At 43.7% G+C, this 17,092-nt stretch overlaps 1 protein-coding gene across 4 annotated transcripts; it reads right to left on the bottom strand.

The window, feature by feature from the left end:
• Positions 1–12,467: 12,467 nt before the first annotated feature.
• Positions 12,468–16,825, bottom strand: LOC125521996 (uncharacterized). 4 transcript variants are annotated; one of them, XM_087534581.1, is made up of 6 exons: positions 16,324–16,825; positions 16,018–16,234; positions 15,350–15,553; positions 14,885–15,040; positions 13,350–13,432; positions 12,468–12,718 (listed from the first exon to the last, which is right to left on the bottom strand). In XM_087534581.1, the coding sequence occupies exons 2-3, from the start codon at positions 16,213–16,215 to the stop codon at positions 15,428–15,430; spliced, it is 324 nt and encodes a 107-aa protein (XP_087390707.1). In that variant the 5' UTR covers positions 16,216–16,234; positions 16,324–16,825; the 3' UTR covers positions 12,468–12,718; positions 13,350–13,432; positions 14,885–15,040; positions 15,350–15,427. The 4 variants fall into 4 exon arrangements, with proteins under 4 accessions (XP_087390707.1, XP_048543015.1, XP_087390706.1 ...); XM_048687058.2 differs by having other exon boundaries at positions 15,464–15,553; XM_087534580.1 differs by having other exon boundaries at positions 13,350–15,040.
• Positions 16,826–17,092: the final 267 nt, after the last annotated feature.

The raw sequence follows: 17,092 nt of genomic DNA, 5'->3' as shown, positions 1-17,092 counted from the left end.
GGGCCATGAGAATGCTGGATCATCGAGCCAATTCAGGGGGAGGGAGCGCAGACAAGGGTACTATGTTAGGAAACCGAGGTCTGAGCATTATGTGGAAAGGCGATCTCCTAGCAGCCCAAGACATGTTGCTCAGTTGGAGAGGAAAAGGAGACCGAAACAGCACTGGGTAGCTAAGGGTGATCTGGATAGACAGGTAGGAATCGATACTTTTGTTCGCGACACGAGGCAGAAAACCTCATCTGTGTTTGACCGTATTGAAGAGAACAATGATTCATCGACGGACCCTGCTAGGACGGGGGCCGCCGGGAGCAATGAATTTCCTAGCCTGGAACTGTCGAGGGTTGGGGTTGGACCCGACAGTGGGCGAACTAAGGGACCTGATTAGGTCATACAACCCAGCGGTGGTATTCTTATCAGAAACAAAAAAGACCTCACGTGCTATGGAGAGACTGAAATCGAGACTAGGGTTCAGACATGGGGTTGCTGTTAATTGCAATGGCGACAGTGGAGGTTTAGCTTTGTGGTGGAAGGATTCGGTGGAGGTGACAGTGAGGCCTTGGTGCCAATACTATGTTGACGCACAGATTATGGCAGACGGGGTCACCTTTAGATTCACTAGAATCTATGGGGAACCGTGTGTGGAGAAGAGAATGAAAACGTGGGAGGTGCTTCGTTATCTATGTACACAAGATAACCTCTCGTGGCTTTGCGCGGGGGATCTCAATGAAGCTCTTCTCCAAAAGGAGCAGATTGGCGGTAACCCGAGGAGTTTGAGCCAAATAGCAAATTTTGCGGAGTGCATGTCTGACTGCGGGCTTGCAGATCTTGGGTTCTCGGGCTACCCCTTCACGTGGGACAATAAACGGGACGACAGTGACAACATACAAGTGAGATTGGATAGGGCCACATGCAATGCTGAGTTTGCGCAGCTCTTCCCGGCGGGTGAAGTGCTATATGTAATGACCGAGGAGTCTGACCATCAGGCGTTGGTGGTCAAGGTGCAGGTGGCACCGGTTGCGTTGCACCTGGGGGGCCAGCACCCTTTCATGTACGAAGAAGCATGGACCACACACGAAGGGTACGAGGCAATGATTGCTAGTGCATGGGCCGAAGCGCAAGCAGCCAATCAGGCGAACGGTGCACTTGGGGCGGCATGCAATCGCTTCAGGCTCACGTCAAGGGCCATGCAGGTGTGGAGTTGCCAAGTGTTCGAATCCATCAAAAAACAAATAACTCATTTGAAGGTTCAGTTGGTTGATGCCAAAGAGCGTGTTGTGCAGACGGGGTACGGGCAGGAAATCAAAGATATTGAGGACCAATTACACGAGTTATATGAGAGAGAGAAGAGGTATATTACAAGCAGAGATCCCGTGTGGACTGGCTCACAGATGGAGACCAAAACACTAAGTATTTTCAGAATCGAGCCTCTCACCGCAAGCGGAAAAACACGATCAAGGCTCTAGAAAGAGAAGATGGATCAAGGTGTACTGATGACGAGGGTATGAGGACGATGGCTGCGTAGTTCTATGCGCAGTTGTTTGCATCGGAGGGATCACGTGAGGGAGCCAGTGTTTTGCAGCATATTGAAAAGGCAGTCACGGAGGAGATGAATGATAAGCTGGATGCTCCATTTACGGATGATGAAATTGAGGTAGCTCTGTTTCAGATGGGCCCTATGAAGGCACCGGGGCCGGATGGGCTGCCGGCTATGTTCTATCAAAAGCATTGGGCGCTAGTAAAAAATGATGTGTGCAATGCGATACGCGATTTTCTTGCTGGGACTGCTGCCTCGACAGTTTTAATGATACTGTTATTGTGATGATCCCAAAAGTAAGCTCACCGGAGCTTCTCTCGCAGTTCCGACCCATTAGTCTCTGTAATGTACTGTACAAGATCGCCGCGAAAGCACTGGCTAACCGGCTGAAGGTGGTATTGCCTTTTATGATTTCCGAAGAACAGAGCGTGTTTGTACCTGGAAGGCTAATAACCGACAATGTGTTGGTGGCATACGAGTGTGTGCATGCGATTAGGAAGCAGAAGAGGAGGAAACCCTTGTGTGCGGTAAAGCTCGATATGATGAAAGCCTATGACATGGTTGAATGGGATTTTCTTTAACAAATGTTGCTGAAGTTTGGCTTCTCCAGTCACTGGACGGAGATGATCATGAGATGTGTCAAATCTGCTACTTTTTCTGTGAAGCTGAATGGGGGGCTCTCTTGTAGATTCATTCCTTCGCGTGGTCTTCGGTAGGGAGACCCCCTCTCCCCATATCTTTTCCTCTTCTGTGTAGAAGGATTCTCTGCAATGTTGACGAATGCACAGTGGGAGAAGGAGCTGAAGGGAGTATCGTTTGGGACAAATGGGCCTACAGTTACTCATCTGTTGTTCGCAGATGATAGTGTGGTTTTCCTGGAGGGGTCCCGAGACAATTTTGAGGTACTCCGTGGTATATTACAGGATTATGAAGCGGCATCGGGACAGAAAGTTAACGTACAAAAATCTGCAATATTCTTTGGGAAGGGTGCTACCTCTTGAGCATGCGTTGGTTTCCCCTTGAAGAGGAAAGGGTGATGCAACAAAGTAGCGTAAGTATTTCCCTTAGTTTTTGAGAACCAAGGTATCAATCCAGTAGGAGGCCACACGCAAGTCCCTCGTACCTACACAAACAAATAAGAACCTTGCAACCAACGCGATAAAGGGGTTGTCAATCCCGTCACGGCCACTTGCAAAAGTGAGATCTGATAGAGATGATAAGATAATATTTTTGGTATTTTTATGATAAAGATTTAAAGTAAAGATTGCAAAAAATAGATCGGAAACTTATATGATGGAAAATAGACCCGGGGGCCATAGGTTTCACTAGTGGCTTCTCTCAAGATAGCATTGGTATTACGGTGGGTGAACAAATTACTGTCGAGCAATTGATAGAAAAGTGCATAATTATGAGAATACCTAGGCATGATCATGTATATAGGCATCACGTCCGCAACAAGTAGACCGACTCCTGCCTGCGTCTACTACTATTACTCCACACATCGACCGCTATCCAGCATGCATCTAGAGTATTAAGTTCATAAGAACGGAGTAACGCATTAGGCAAGATGACATGATGTAGAGGGATAAACTCAAGCAATATGATATAAACCCCATCTTTTTATCATCGATGGCAACAATACAATACGTGTCGTTTCCCCTTCTGTCATTGGGATCGAGCAACGCAAGATTGAGCCCAAAGCTAAGCACTTCTCCCATTGCAAGAAAGATCAATCTAGTAGGCCAAACCAAACTGATAATTCGAAGAGACTTGCAAAGATAACACATCATACATAAAAGAATTCAGAGGAGATTCAAATATTGTTCATAGATAATCTTGATCATAAACCCACAATTCATCGGATCTCGACAAACACACCGCAAAAAGAGTTATCGAATAGATCTCCAAGAAGATCGAGGAGAACTTTGTATTGAGATCCAAAGAGAGAGTAGAAGCCATCTAGATAATAACTATGGACCCGAAGGTCTGAGGTAAACTACTCACACATCATCGGAGAGGCTATGGTGTTGATGTAGAAGCCCTCCGTGATCGATTCCCCCTCCGGCGGAGCGCCGGAAAAGGCCCCAAGATGGGATCTCATAGGTATAGAAGGTTGCGGCGGTGGAAATAGGGTTTCGTGGTGCTCCTGGATGTTTTCGGGGTACATGGATATATACAGGAGGAAGAAGTAGGTTGGTGGAGCTACGAGGGGCCCATGAGGGTGGGGGGCGCGCCCAGGGGGGCAGGCGCGCCTCCCTGCCTCATGGCCTCCTCGATGATTTCTTGACGTCCACTCCAAGTCCTCTGGATCACGTTTGTTCCAAAAATAACTCTTCCGAAGGTTTCATTCCGTTTGGACTTCGTTTGATATTCCTTTTCTGCGGAACACTGAAATAGGCAAAAAAAACAGCAATTTGCACTGGGCCTTGGGTTAGTAAGTTAGTCCAAAAAATAATATAAAAGTGTATAATAAAGCCCATTAAACATCCAAAACAGATAATATAATAGCATGGAACAATCAAAAATTATAGATACGTTGGAGACGTATGAAGCATCCCCAAGCTTAATTCCTGCTCGTCCTCGAGTAGGTAAATGATAAAAACATAATTTTTGATGTGGAATGCTACCTAGCATATTTCTCAATGTAATTTTCTTTATTGTGGCATGAATGTTCATATCCGAAAGATTCAAGATAAAAGTTTAATATTGACATGAAAATAATAATACTTCAAGCATACTAACAAATCAATCATGTCTTCTCAAAATAACATGGCCAAAGAAAGTTATCCCTACAAAATCATATAATCCGGCTATGCTCTATCTTCATCACACAAAGTATTTAATCATGCACAACCCCGATGACAAGCCAAGAAATTGTTTCATACTTTTGATGTTCTCAAACTTTTTCAATCTTCACGCAATACATGAGCGTGAGCCATGGATATAGCACTATATGTGGAATAGAATGGTGGTTGTGGAGAAGACAAAAAGGAGAAGATAGTCTCACATCAACTAGGTGTATCAATGGGCTATGAAGATGCCCATCAATAGATATCAATGTGAGTGAGTAGGGATTGCCATGCAACGGATGCACTAGAGCTATAAGTGTATGAAAGCTCAACAAAAGAAATTAAGTGGGTGTGCATCTAACTCGCTTGCTCACGAAGACCTAGGGCATTTTGAGGAAGCCCATCATTGGAATATACAAGCCAAGTTCTATAAAGAAAAATTCCCACTAGTATATGAAAGTGACAACATAGGAGACTCTGTATGAAGATCATGGAGCTACTTTGAAGTACAAGTGTGGAAAAAGGATAGTAACATTGTCCTTTCTCTCTTTTTCTCTCATTTTTTTATTTGGGCCTTCTTCTTTTTTTCTCTTTTTTTATGGCCTCTTTTCTTTCTCTTTTTTTCGTCCAGAGTCTCATGCCGACTTGTGGGGGAATCATAGTCTCCATCATCCTTTCCTCACTTGGGACAATGCTCTAATAATGATGATCATCACACTTTTATTTACTTACAACTCAATACTTAGAACAAAATATGACTCTATGTGAATGCCTCTGGCGGTATACCGGGATATGCCATCAAGAGTGACATGTATGAAAGAATTATGAAGGTGGCTTTGCCACAAATACGATGTCAACTACATGATCATGCAAAGCAATATGACAATGATGGAGCGTGTCATAACAAACGGAACGGTGGTAAGTTGCATGGCAATATATCTCGGAATGGCTATGGAAATGCCATAATAGGTAGGTATGGTGGCTGTTTTGAGGAAGGTATATGGTGGGTGTATGATACCGGCGAAAGGTGCACGGTATTAGAGAGGCTAGCAATGGTGGAAGGGTGAGAGTGCGTATAATCCATGGACTCAACATTAGTCATAAAGAACTCACATACTTATTGCAAAAATCTATTAGTTATCGAAACGAAGTACTACGCGCATGCTCCTAGGGGGATAGATTGGTAGGAAAAGACCATCGCTCGTCCCCGACCGCCACTCATAAGGAAGACAATCAATAAATAAATTATGCTTCGACTTCATCACATAACGGTTCACCATACGTGCATGCTACGGGAATCACAAACTTTAGAACAAGTATTTCTCAAATTCACAACTACTCAACTAGCATGACTCTAATATCACCATCTTCATATCTCCAAACAATCATCAAGTATCAAACTTCTCTTAGTATTCAATGCACTTATATGAAAGTTTTTATTATATCCATCTTGGATGCCTATCATATTAGGACAAATTTTATAGCCAAAGCAAACTACCATGTTGTTCTAAAAGACTCTGATAACCCACAAGTATAGGGGGTCGCAACAGCTTTCGAGGGTAGAGTATTCAACCCAAATTTATTGATTCGACACAAGGGGAGCCAAAGAATATATTCTCAAGTATTAGCAGCTGAGTTGTCAATTCAACCACACCTGGAAACTTAGTATCTGCAACAAAGTATTTAGTAGCAAAGTAATATGATAGTGGTGGTAACGGTAACAAAAGAGTAAAGAAAGCAAAGTAATATTTTTGGTATTTTGTAGTGATTGTAACAGTAGCAACGGGAAAGTAAATAAGCGTAAACCAGTATATAGAAAGCTCATAGGCATCGGATCATGATGGATAATTATGTCGGATGCGGTTCATCATGTAACAGTCATAACATAGGGTGACACAGAACTAGCTCCAATTCATCAATGTAATGTAGGCATGTATTCCGAATATAGTCATACATGCTTATGGAAAAGAACTTGCATGACATCTTTTGTCCTACCCTCCCGTGGCAGCGGGGTCCTAATGGAAACTAAGGGATATTAAGGCCTCCTTTTAATAGAGAACCGGAACAAAGCATTAGCACATAGTGAATACATGAACTCCTCAAACTATGGTCATCACCGGGAGTGGTCCTCATTATTGTCACTTCAGGGTTGCCGGATCATAACACATAGTAGGTGACTATAGACTTGCAAGATAGGATCAAGAACTCACATATATTCATGAAAACATAATAGGTTCAGATATGAAATCATGGCACTCGGGCCCTAGTGACAAGTATTAAGCATAGCAAAGTCATAGCAACATCAATCTCAGAACATAGTGGATACTAGGGATCAAACCCTAACAAAACTAACTCGATTACATGATAGATCTCATCCAACCCATCACCGTCCAGCAAGCCTACAATGGAATTACTCACACACGGCGGTGAGCATCATGAAATTGGTGATGGAGGATGGTTGATGATGACGACGGCGACGAATCCCCCTCTCCGGAGCCTTGAACAGACTCCAGATCAGCCCTCCCGAGAGGTTTTAGGGCTTGGCGGCGGCTCCGTATCGTAAAACATGATGATTTCTTCTCCTCTATTTTTTCTCCCCGAAAGCCAATATATAGAGTTGGAGTTGGCGTCGGAAGGTGTCCAGGGGGCCACGAGGTAGGGGGCGCGCCCTAGGGGGGGGGGCACCCCCACCCTCGTGGACAGGGTGTGGGCCCCCTGGTCTTCATCTTTGGCGAGGATTTTTTATTATTTATTGTAAGGTATTCCATGGAGTTTCAGGTCGTTCCGAGAAGTTTTGTTTTCTGCACATAAAACAACATCATGGCAATTCTGCTGAAAACAGCGTCAGTCCGGGTTAGTTCCATTCAAATCATACAAGTTAGAGTCCAAAACAAGGGCAAAAGTGTTTGGAAAAGTAGATACGACGGAGACGTATCAACTCCCTCAAGCTTAAACCCTTGCTTGTCCTCAAACAATTCAGTTGACAAACTGAAAGAGAAAAAGAAAAACTTTTACAAATTCTGTTTGCTCTTGTTGTTGTAAATATGTCAAGCCAGCATTCAAGTTTTTAGCAAAGATCATAACTAACCACATTTGCAATAATTCTCAGATCTCATGATCACTCATATCAATAGCATAATCAACTAGCAAGCCATAATAATAAATTTCGGATGACAACACTTTCTCAAAACAATCATAATATGATATAACAAGATGGTATCTCACTAGCCCTTTCTGAGACCGCAAAACATAAATGCAGAGCACCTTTAAAGATCAAGGACTGACTAGACATTGTAATTCATGGTAAAAGAGATCCAATCATAGTCACACCCAATATAGATTAACAGTGATGAATGCAAATGATAGCTGTGCTCTCCAGCTAGTGCTTTTAATAAGAGGGTGATGACTCAACAGAAAAATAAATGGATAGGACCTTCGCAGAGGGAAGCAGGGATTTGTAGAGGTGCTAGAGCTCGGTTTTGAAATAGAGATAAATTATATTTTGAGCGGTATACTTTCATTGTCAACATAGCAACTAGGAGATGGCGATATCTTCCATGTCACACACATTATAGGCGGTTCCCAAACAGAATAGTAAAGTTTATACTCCCCCTCCACCAACAAGCATCAATCCACGGCTTGCGCGAAACAACGAGTGCCTCCAACATACATCAGGTCCCAGGGGGAGTTTTGTTTGCAATTAATTTTGATTTAGTTTGCATAAAGCATGGGACTGGGCATCCCGGTGACCAGCCATTTTCTCATGAGTGAGGAGCGGAGTCCACTCCTCTTGAGAATACCCCGCCTAACATGGAAGATAAGGGCAGCCTTGGTTGATACATGAGCTATTCGAGCATACAAAACAGAATGTTTATTTGAAGGTTTAGAGTTTGGCACATACAAATTTACTTGGAACGGCAGGTAGATACCGCATATAGGAAGGTATAGTGGATTCATCTAGAATAACTTTGGGGTTTAAGGGATTGGATGCACAAGCAGTATTCCCGCTTAGTACAAGTGAAGGCTAGCAAAAGACTGGGAAGTGACCAACTAGAGAGCGACAACAGCCATGTACATGCATTAAAATTAATAAACATTGGATGCAAGCATGAGTAGGATATAATCCACCATGAACATAAATATCGTGAAGGCTATGTTGATTTGTAAATCATTCAAAGAAGGATACCACCCCATCATACCACATCATAACCATCTCAATAGCATGTTGGCACGCAAGGTAAACCATTATAACTCATAGCTAATCAAGCATGGCACAAGTAACTATGATCTCTAATTGTCATTGCAAACATGTTTATTCATAATAAGCTAAATCAAGAACGATGAACTCATCATATTTACAAAACAAAAGAGGTCGAGTTCATACCAGCTTTTCTCATCTCAGTCAGTGCATCATATATCATCATAATTGCCTTTCACTTGCACGACCGAACGAAGTGAATAATAATAAGAGTGCACGTGCATTGGACTAAGCTGGAATCTGCGAGCATTCAATAAATAGGAGAAGACAAGGCAATATGGGCTCTGGGTTAAGTCAACAATAATGCATATAAGAGCCACTTCAACAATTTAATCATGGTCTTCTCCTATCGACCCCCAAAGAAAAGAAAAGAAATAAAAACTATTTACACGGGAAAGCTCCCAACAAGCAAAAGAAGAATGGGATTTTTTTTGGGTTTTCTTTTTAATTATTACTACTACAGCAGGAAAGTAAACTACTACTAATTTTTTTGGTTTTTCTTAAGGTTTATCAAACACACAAGAAGAAAGCAGGAAAAAGAAAATAAACTAGCATGGATATTACAGTGAAAGAGTATGAGCACCGACATCTAGCAATGAGTGTGTGTGAATATAAATGTAATGTCGATGAGAAATACGTACTCCTCCAAGGTTAGGCTTTTGGCCTAAGTTGGTTTATTGCCAGGGATAGCCTGGCGGATACCCGTAGGTGTAGCTGGGGTCGTACTGCGACGAAGAATAGTTGGGATCATACTATGATGAAGAAGACTCTGACTGCCACTGGCTGACAGCCATATCTGGATCCCAAGAATAAACAGAATGTCGTGGAGGCTCATCTTGTGGTTCAGGTTCCGGGGCTGGTGCAGGATTCCGGTAAGCTTGAACGGTAGCCCACGTAACGAGATAGGGTCCTACAAAATTAAAAAAAGAAGGAGCAGGCAACATAATAGTTTCAGGATGATGTTTATGAAAGAATAATTTATATTTGAGCTCTCCATCCCTGCCCTTAACGAGAAAATCATGTGCTATCATACTCTTATAATCTAGATAAGCACTAGGCATCAATTTATCCTCTTTCTCATGAAGCCTAATAGCTATGTTAAAATGTGCAGCGAGGCGTGAAGCATAAATGCCTCCAAAGATGGGACCCTTAGTACGGTTCATACTTAACCGTCTAGCAATAATTCCGCCCATGCTAACAGTGTTATCGCGGTATAAACCTGCTACCTCTTGAGCACCGCGTTGGTTTTCCCCGAAGAGGAGAGGATGATGCAGCAAAGTAGCGTAAGTATTTCCCTCAGTTTTTGCGAACCGAGGTATCAATCCAGTAGGAGGCCACGCGCAAGTCCCTCATACCTACACAAAAACAATAGCTCCTTGCAACCAACGCGATTAGGGGTTGTCAATCCCTTCACGGTCACTTACGAGAGTGAGATCTGATAGAGATGATAGATAATATTTTTGGTATTTTTGATATAGAGATGCAAAGTAAAAAGAAAAAGTCAAAGTAAAAAGCAAAGAAAGATTAAAGTGATGAAGATTGATATGATGAGAATAGACCCGGGGCCATAGGTTTCACTAGTGGTTTCTCTCAAGAGCATAAGTATTCTACGGCGGGTGAACAAATTACTGTTGAGCAATTGACAGAATTGAGCATAGTTATGAGAATATCTAGGTATGATCATGTATATAGGCATCATGTCCGAGACAAGTAGACCAACTCCTGCCTGCATCTACTACTATTACTCCACTCATCGACCGCTATCCAGCATGCATCTAGAGTATTAAGTTAAAAACAGAGTGACGCCTTAAGCAAGATGACATGATGTAGAGAGATAAATTCATGCAATATGATATAAACCCCATCTTGTTATCCTCGATGGCAACAATACAATACGTGCCTTGCTGCCCCTTCTGTCACTGGGAAAGGACACCGCAAGATTGAACCCAAAGCTAAGCACTTCTCCCATGGCAAGAAAAACCAATCTAGTAGGCCAAACCAAACTGATAATTCGAAGAGACTTGCAAAGATAACCAATCATACATAAAAGAATTCAGAGAAGATTCAAATATTATTCATAGATAGACTTGATCATAAACCCACAATTCATCGGTCTCAACAAACACACCGCAAAAAGAAGATTACATCGAATAGATCTCCACAAGAGAGGGGGAGAACTTTGTATTGAGATCCAAAAAGAGAGAAGAAGCCATCTAGCTAATAACTATGGACCCAAAGGTCTGAGGTAAACTACTCACACTTCATCGGAGGGGCTATGATGATGTAGAAGCCCTCCGTGATGACGGCCCTCTCCGGCGGAGCTCTGGAACAGGCCCCAAGATGGGATCTCGTGGATACAAAAAGTTGCGGCGGCGGAATTAGGTTTTGGCTCTGTATCTGATCGTTTGGGGGTACATAGGTATATATAGGAGGAAGGAGTACGTCGGTGGAGCAACAGGGGGCCCACGAGGTAGGGGGGCGTGCCCTGGGGGGGGGGCGCCCCCACCCTCGTGACCACCTCTTTTACTTCTTGGAGTAGGGTCCAAGTCTCCTGGATCACGTTCGGTGAGAAAATCATGTTCCCGAAGGTTTTATTCCGTTTGGACTCCGTTTGATATTCCGTTTCTTCGAAACACTGAAATAGGAAAAAAAACAGCAATTCTGGGCTGGGCCTCCGGTTAATAGGTTAGTCCCAAAAATAATATAAAAGTGGAAAATAAAGCCCAATATAGTCCAAAACAGTAGATAATATAGCATGGAGCAATCAAAAATTATAGATATGTTGGAGACGTATCAGGCATCCTCAAGCTTAATTCCTGCTCGTCCTTGAGTAGGTAAATGATAAAAAGAGAATTTTTGATGCGGAGTGCTACTTGGCATAATTTCAGTGCAAATCTTCTTAATTGTGGTATGAATATTCAGATTCGAAAGATTCAAGACCAAAGTTCATATTGACATAAAAATAATAATACTTCAAGCATACTAACAAAGTAATTATGCCTTCTCAAAATAACATGGCCAAAGAAAGTTATCCCTACAAAATCATATAGTCTGGCTATGCTCTGTCTTCACCACACAAAGTATTTAAATCATGCACAACCCCGATGACAAGCCAAGAAATTGTTTCATACTTTAACATTTTCAAAACTTTTTCGATCTTCACGCAATACATGAGCGTGAGCCATGGACATAGCACTATATGTGGAAGAGAATGGCGGTTGTGGAGAAGACAAAAAGAGGGGAAGATAGTCTCACATCAACTAGCACTACAAGAAATATGTCAACTTGTGACCCTCACTATTGGTCTCTGAAAGGTCATTGATTTTCATTTGCGACCTTTTTTTGACCAAAACAGATGGTCAAAAGCTGGCGGTCGTAAACTGAAATTAACGACCTTCTCTGTGAGAAGGTCGTGGAAGGCCACGACCAAAACAAAAGGTCATAGATTCTATGACCTTCTATTTTGGTCGTTGGCTGTCTGCCCAGGCCACGTCGGATTCGACGTGGCAATCTGACGTGGCAAAATTGCGACCAATTGAGAAGGTCGTTGATAAGATTCAGCCCGGTCCAATTGGGTGTTTTACATGGGCCAGGCCCAACAATTAAGCCTTTTATATTTTTTCCCTATTAATTCTGGACAGCCACATGGGCCAGGCCCAACATTATAGCCTTTTTATTTTTGGGCCATGGCCTTTTTGTCTAAACATTTTCATTTTCCTTTTTTTTATTTAATGGGTCCAGTAGTCAGATGGGTCCCAGTTGTTAGGTTCTGAAGGTTCTGGTAACTGGGTCCCAGTTGTCATGTTCTGGTGATTGGGTCCCATCTATCAGGCTCATATTCTTCATATTTCAACCAGTAGACAAAAATCACACATGATACTACAAATAAGAGCAACCTGATTATGTAATACAATCGCAATCACAGTAACAAGCTCTATCTGTGCCAATACATGTGACCATGTGTAAAACAGTACTTTACAAGCTCTACAAGTGTAATACAGTAGTGCTTTACAAGAAAATGACAACATGCCGGACTTGCTGGGCGACCATAGTCAAATGAACAACATGCCAGACTCGCTGGACGACCATAATCAGGGCTGGGAACAAATAAAACGCAACATGCCTTCCTCGGTCGCCCTATTACATGAATCAACAGAGAAGAATCAAAAAAGTGAGGCAAGTATATTATGAACAAACCATTCAAGAAAAGGAAACTTATTTAGAATGATAACACAAATTGAGCTAGTACCATGCTTTTTGTTCTCCAACTAGTTAAAATGAGATAACTCGTTCATACAAGAAAACAGAGACACAATATGAATACACAGCAGGATTGACAAGTATACAGCAGGATTCAATATATTTTTAGGATCACAAAACACCAATATAAGCTAGAATTTACAAGTACACAGCAGGATTCAATTCGTCTTGCCCCTATACAGCAACCAACAGACGTGTAACATTTCAGCATGCACATACAATTTGTTTACTTATTTTTGAGCAAAATCGCCCACTTCCAAACAGAATGTCCTTTCATTTGATAAATAAAAATTGCAGGCCAAAGAAAGGCAAGCGTACAACAGACACATTACAGATGAGCAAGATACTAGAGGTCAGCACACAAGTCATATCATATATTCGGTTAATCTTTAACATCATATAGAATTATGAGCTTGACAATCGTCGGTCTAACCATATCACGCAGACAACGACATACAAACTAATTAGTAGTACTATATATGATGCAGCATATGGAGAGAATTTCTACCTTGTTATCATCAGGGAGGAACAAGGGGTGGGGGAAGATTTTGATCGGCTCCGTGTCAGCTGCCATCACCACAAACTCAGAGTCTTGGTAGCCGGGGAAAACAGAAAACGGAGATTAAAAATCATAGGAACAGAAATTAGCAGGACCGACCAAAGCGCGCAGCTAGGGACTGGTCACCTTCAAGGTAGAACAATGAATTAACTAGTTTTAGTCAAAGTCATAAGCATGCACATACAAGCATACATACGAATTGAAACAGAATCCATGTATGTCTGTGCACTTAATTGCAAGTTCTATCCAACTTGCAATTGGAAAGAGTACAGACTAGTTTACTAGCAGCCTAACAAAAGATTCAGGTTCTTGGCTTGGTGCATGAATCCTACTGTCGTAGACAGAGAGAGGAAAGAGCACTGACAGTACAACGACGACAACAGAGCGATGCGAGCCAGTCAGGCAGTGCTTGATAAGCTATTGATAAGTAGTTTGCACACAATTAGCAGGCAACCAACAAAGTAATGTTGTATACTGTTCTGCAGTAAAGAGTATAATTTCTTTCAGTTGGCTCTAAAATTTCTGCCCATGGTGCACACATGACATACTGCCACAACATTGATTTGAATGTGAAACTTAATTCTGCACAATTTAGTTGCTTATAAATTTCAGCACCAAATTAGCATGTCTCGTTACTGATGAAGTACTTCTTTATCTATCATAGAATGGAAGGAATCACACAACATCTAGTAGTACTGTAATTGGATTTAGTAGTAAATCCGTAGATACATGTGGTTGGTATCTACTAGTAGGGAGTTGCACAGCATCTGGTGTTCTAATTAGAGAGCTGCTAGTGTGTTTGTACGCATTAGCTGCAAACAAGTGTTGTTTGTTTTGCTTACCCTGCTCTGCTCTGCTCTTCTCTTCTCCAAGCGAAAGCAGAGCAGGGAGAGCAAGCACACTACCATAACATACAAAGCCATCTACAACCAGCCTAAAAACAAACATACCTACAGGACTCACTCACGCACTGCCATTATGTTATTGATGAGCAAGTCTAGTGTGTGAGAGAAAATGCAGACAAGTTGAGGTAAAGTGCTGACCCCACGCTGTGAGGAAACGATCGAGGAGCTAATAACTAGGCAATGCAGCACCAAGTCCGACTCTACTACTACTACTTGTGACACATCATTGTTGATCCATGGCAGATAATAGTAAAGATTAGAACCCATGATTTTTATACAGAAGTTACCTACCCTGGTAGCCTAGCATAGAACAGCACTACATAGTACTTGGCCAGCAAATTTGAGCAATTCAGTGACCGCATCGCATGACAACAAATATAAAAACTATGAACAACATCGCATACGATGTGTGACAACAGAGAATACATTTGACAATGTAGAACGCATGCGCAACCACACATCCCATAACAGGGTTACAATCTAGAGGTGGTTAGCTAGCTGCTACCAAATTGCTCACTCATCAGTATAGAAGTGCAAAAGAGCGCAAAAGAAATAAATCAGCGAGAGCATAAGGCATACTATAGCCAGCTAGCTAGATTTCATCTTGATACTTATCCTTGTGCTTCTATAGCATCTCGATAACTTGGTCCAGGGGTGGGTCTCCGGGCCTCCGAAAAAACTGGTCGCCGATCTTGAACTCGTACGCCTCCGGATGCACAGAATGAACTCCTTCAACTACAAAAACACATATGGAATTAAAAGGACGCTGGTAAGAGCAGGGAAGAACAACATTCGATAATGCTTCACAGTAACTAAGTAATCGATCCTTGATAAAGTTGCACAACATTATTATTTCTCAGTGTATTGGCTAGTCATAACATGCACACTTTCAGTATTTTGCTTTCATTAATCAAAGAATTAAGAGAATGCACACATAGACATCCAAGAAGAAATCTGATTTGTGCGTTTGGTCGAACAAAGGACCAACCAAATCTGAGGCTAATAAAGGGGGCAAAGATAGTAGTATGAAGGAATGACACATACGATTGAATATTTGTAGTGTCCTGTGAGCTACAGCAGTGGTTTAGTGGGACAAATGCACGGGAGTGAGTGGGAGAAATACTAAGGGGTTCCCCCACCCCTGAGTATCTTACTGACATTCAGTCTGTCGATGATGCGCTCGAGCGGGTGGACCAAGCGCTCCCACGCAGGCTCCACGCCCTTCTCAAGCTCCTCCAGCTCGCCCTCCTGCATACAGAGAAACTTCAGATGAGCTAGACTGAAACTCAACTTGTCAGTTGCCACCTACATAAAATAGTCAAGACTAGAGTCTAACTCAAATCAGGTTTGCATTCTTTGGACGTTAAATGGAAGCTTTATATATATATGGCTATAAGGTATGATGCGAACCATCATCTCCATTCTGAACAAATTAGACTGCAATGGAGTTGCTTAATACTTATAGCATGATTGGTTTTCCGTTCTGAAACTGTAGACATGCTGTGCTTGGCTCATGCTTCAGATATGATCGGTCTACAGAGATTCAGACTGCGCCACAAAGGCACAGTAACAGCTGATGGATATACAAGTACTAAGACAATACCCCCTCGGTTACAGAGATAGTATGAGATCAATGATATCCAACAGTTTCCAGGAACGCCTAGCGCACCGGACCAGATCAAGAACACTGAAAATATAAACAACGATAGTACCTCCAGCTCGGCCATCTCCTGGCCGGATTCGGCAAGGATCCTCTGGATGTTGGAGACGTTGCTGGCCCTCGCCGCGAGGTGGAGCGGCGTGTCACCGCGCTTGCCAGGGCTGTCCTTGCTCCGCCTGAAGTTATCCATCCCCCGGAAGCTCTTGAGCTTCTCCAGCATGCCCAGGCGAAAGCTGGTCTGCCTCTCCATGTCCAAGCCCAAGAATCAACTGGACGTGACAACCACACACGGTCAGATCCGGACGGACGACGAGCGAGCTAACGAACGGGGATCAGGGGAAGGGGGATAAGGGCGTACGAGGCGGGCGAGGAGCGCGCGGATGTGCGGACGAGGAACGGGGATCCCGGGGCGGACGTTCCCGGGCTCGACGCGGTCGAAGGGCGGGAAGTCGATGTCGGCGAGCAGCGGGTTGCTGTTGCTGTCAGCGTCCGCCATGCGTCGGAGGCGGCGGTGCAGTAGGCGGAGCAGACGGAGGTGGCGGAAGGAAGGATGGCCAGAGCAGGGGGAGGAGGGAGCGGCGACGGCGGAGGGACCTGCCGGCTAGGTGAGAGAGCCAGTGTGTCGATCTGGATCAGGGAGGAGGCGGTGACGCATTGGATCTGGATCGGGGAGGAGGCGGCGGCGCGCTGGATCGAGGAGGAGGCGTTCCGCGTGCTGTGGGACAGAAGCGGATGGGAGATGAGAGGCCGTCGGCGGCGAGCTGTGGGAGGGATGATGAGGAATGGTTGCTGCGGGGGGAGAAGAGTGGATCGGGAGGGGGCGGCGGCAGCGAGGAAATGGGGGGAGAAGGGTGCGACGGGCGGGGGGGGGGTCTGCCTCTCCGTGCCAGGCTCTGGGTGGATCTTTGTGGCCGAGCGACAGGGCAGGTTGAGACCACCTAGGAGAGGGGTGGGCCTGGCCCTGGTCGGCGTTCGCGGTGTCTTCAAGATAACACGTTTAACAAGATCTTGGTATTTGATCTGAGTCTGGCTACTAGCCTATACGCACTAACCATCTACGCGGGACAGTTATGGGCACTCGACGTCGTGGTATCAGCCGAAGCCTTAGTGACGTCAGCGACTGAGCG

This window comes from Triticum urartu, chromosome 7A (assembly GCF_056163025.1).
Source record: "Triticum urartu cultivar PI428250 chromosome 7A, HENAU_Tu73, whole genome shotgun sequence".
In the NCBI taxonomy this organism is placed as follows: domain Eukaryota; kingdom Viridiplantae; phylum Streptophyta; class Magnoliopsida; order Poales; family Poaceae; genus Triticum; species Triticum urartu.
Note: the sequence above shows the minus strand (reverse complement) of the source record. Positions and strands in the feature narration are given on the sequence as shown.

Coding starts and splice junctions, on each gene's coding strand:
- LOC125521996 (XM_048687057.2), bottom strand. CDS start 16,215: ATGGAGAGGCAGACCAGCTTTCGCCTGGGCATGCTGGAGAAGCTCAAG. Junction 15,554..16,017: donor AGGAGATGGCCGAGCTGGAG/GTACTATCGTTG, acceptor CTCTGTATGCAG/GAGGGCGAGCTGGAGGAGCT. Junction 15,041..15,463: donor GCATCATCGACAGACTGAAT/GTCAGTAAGATA, acceptor GTGTTTTTGTAG/TTGAAGGAGTTCATTCTGTG.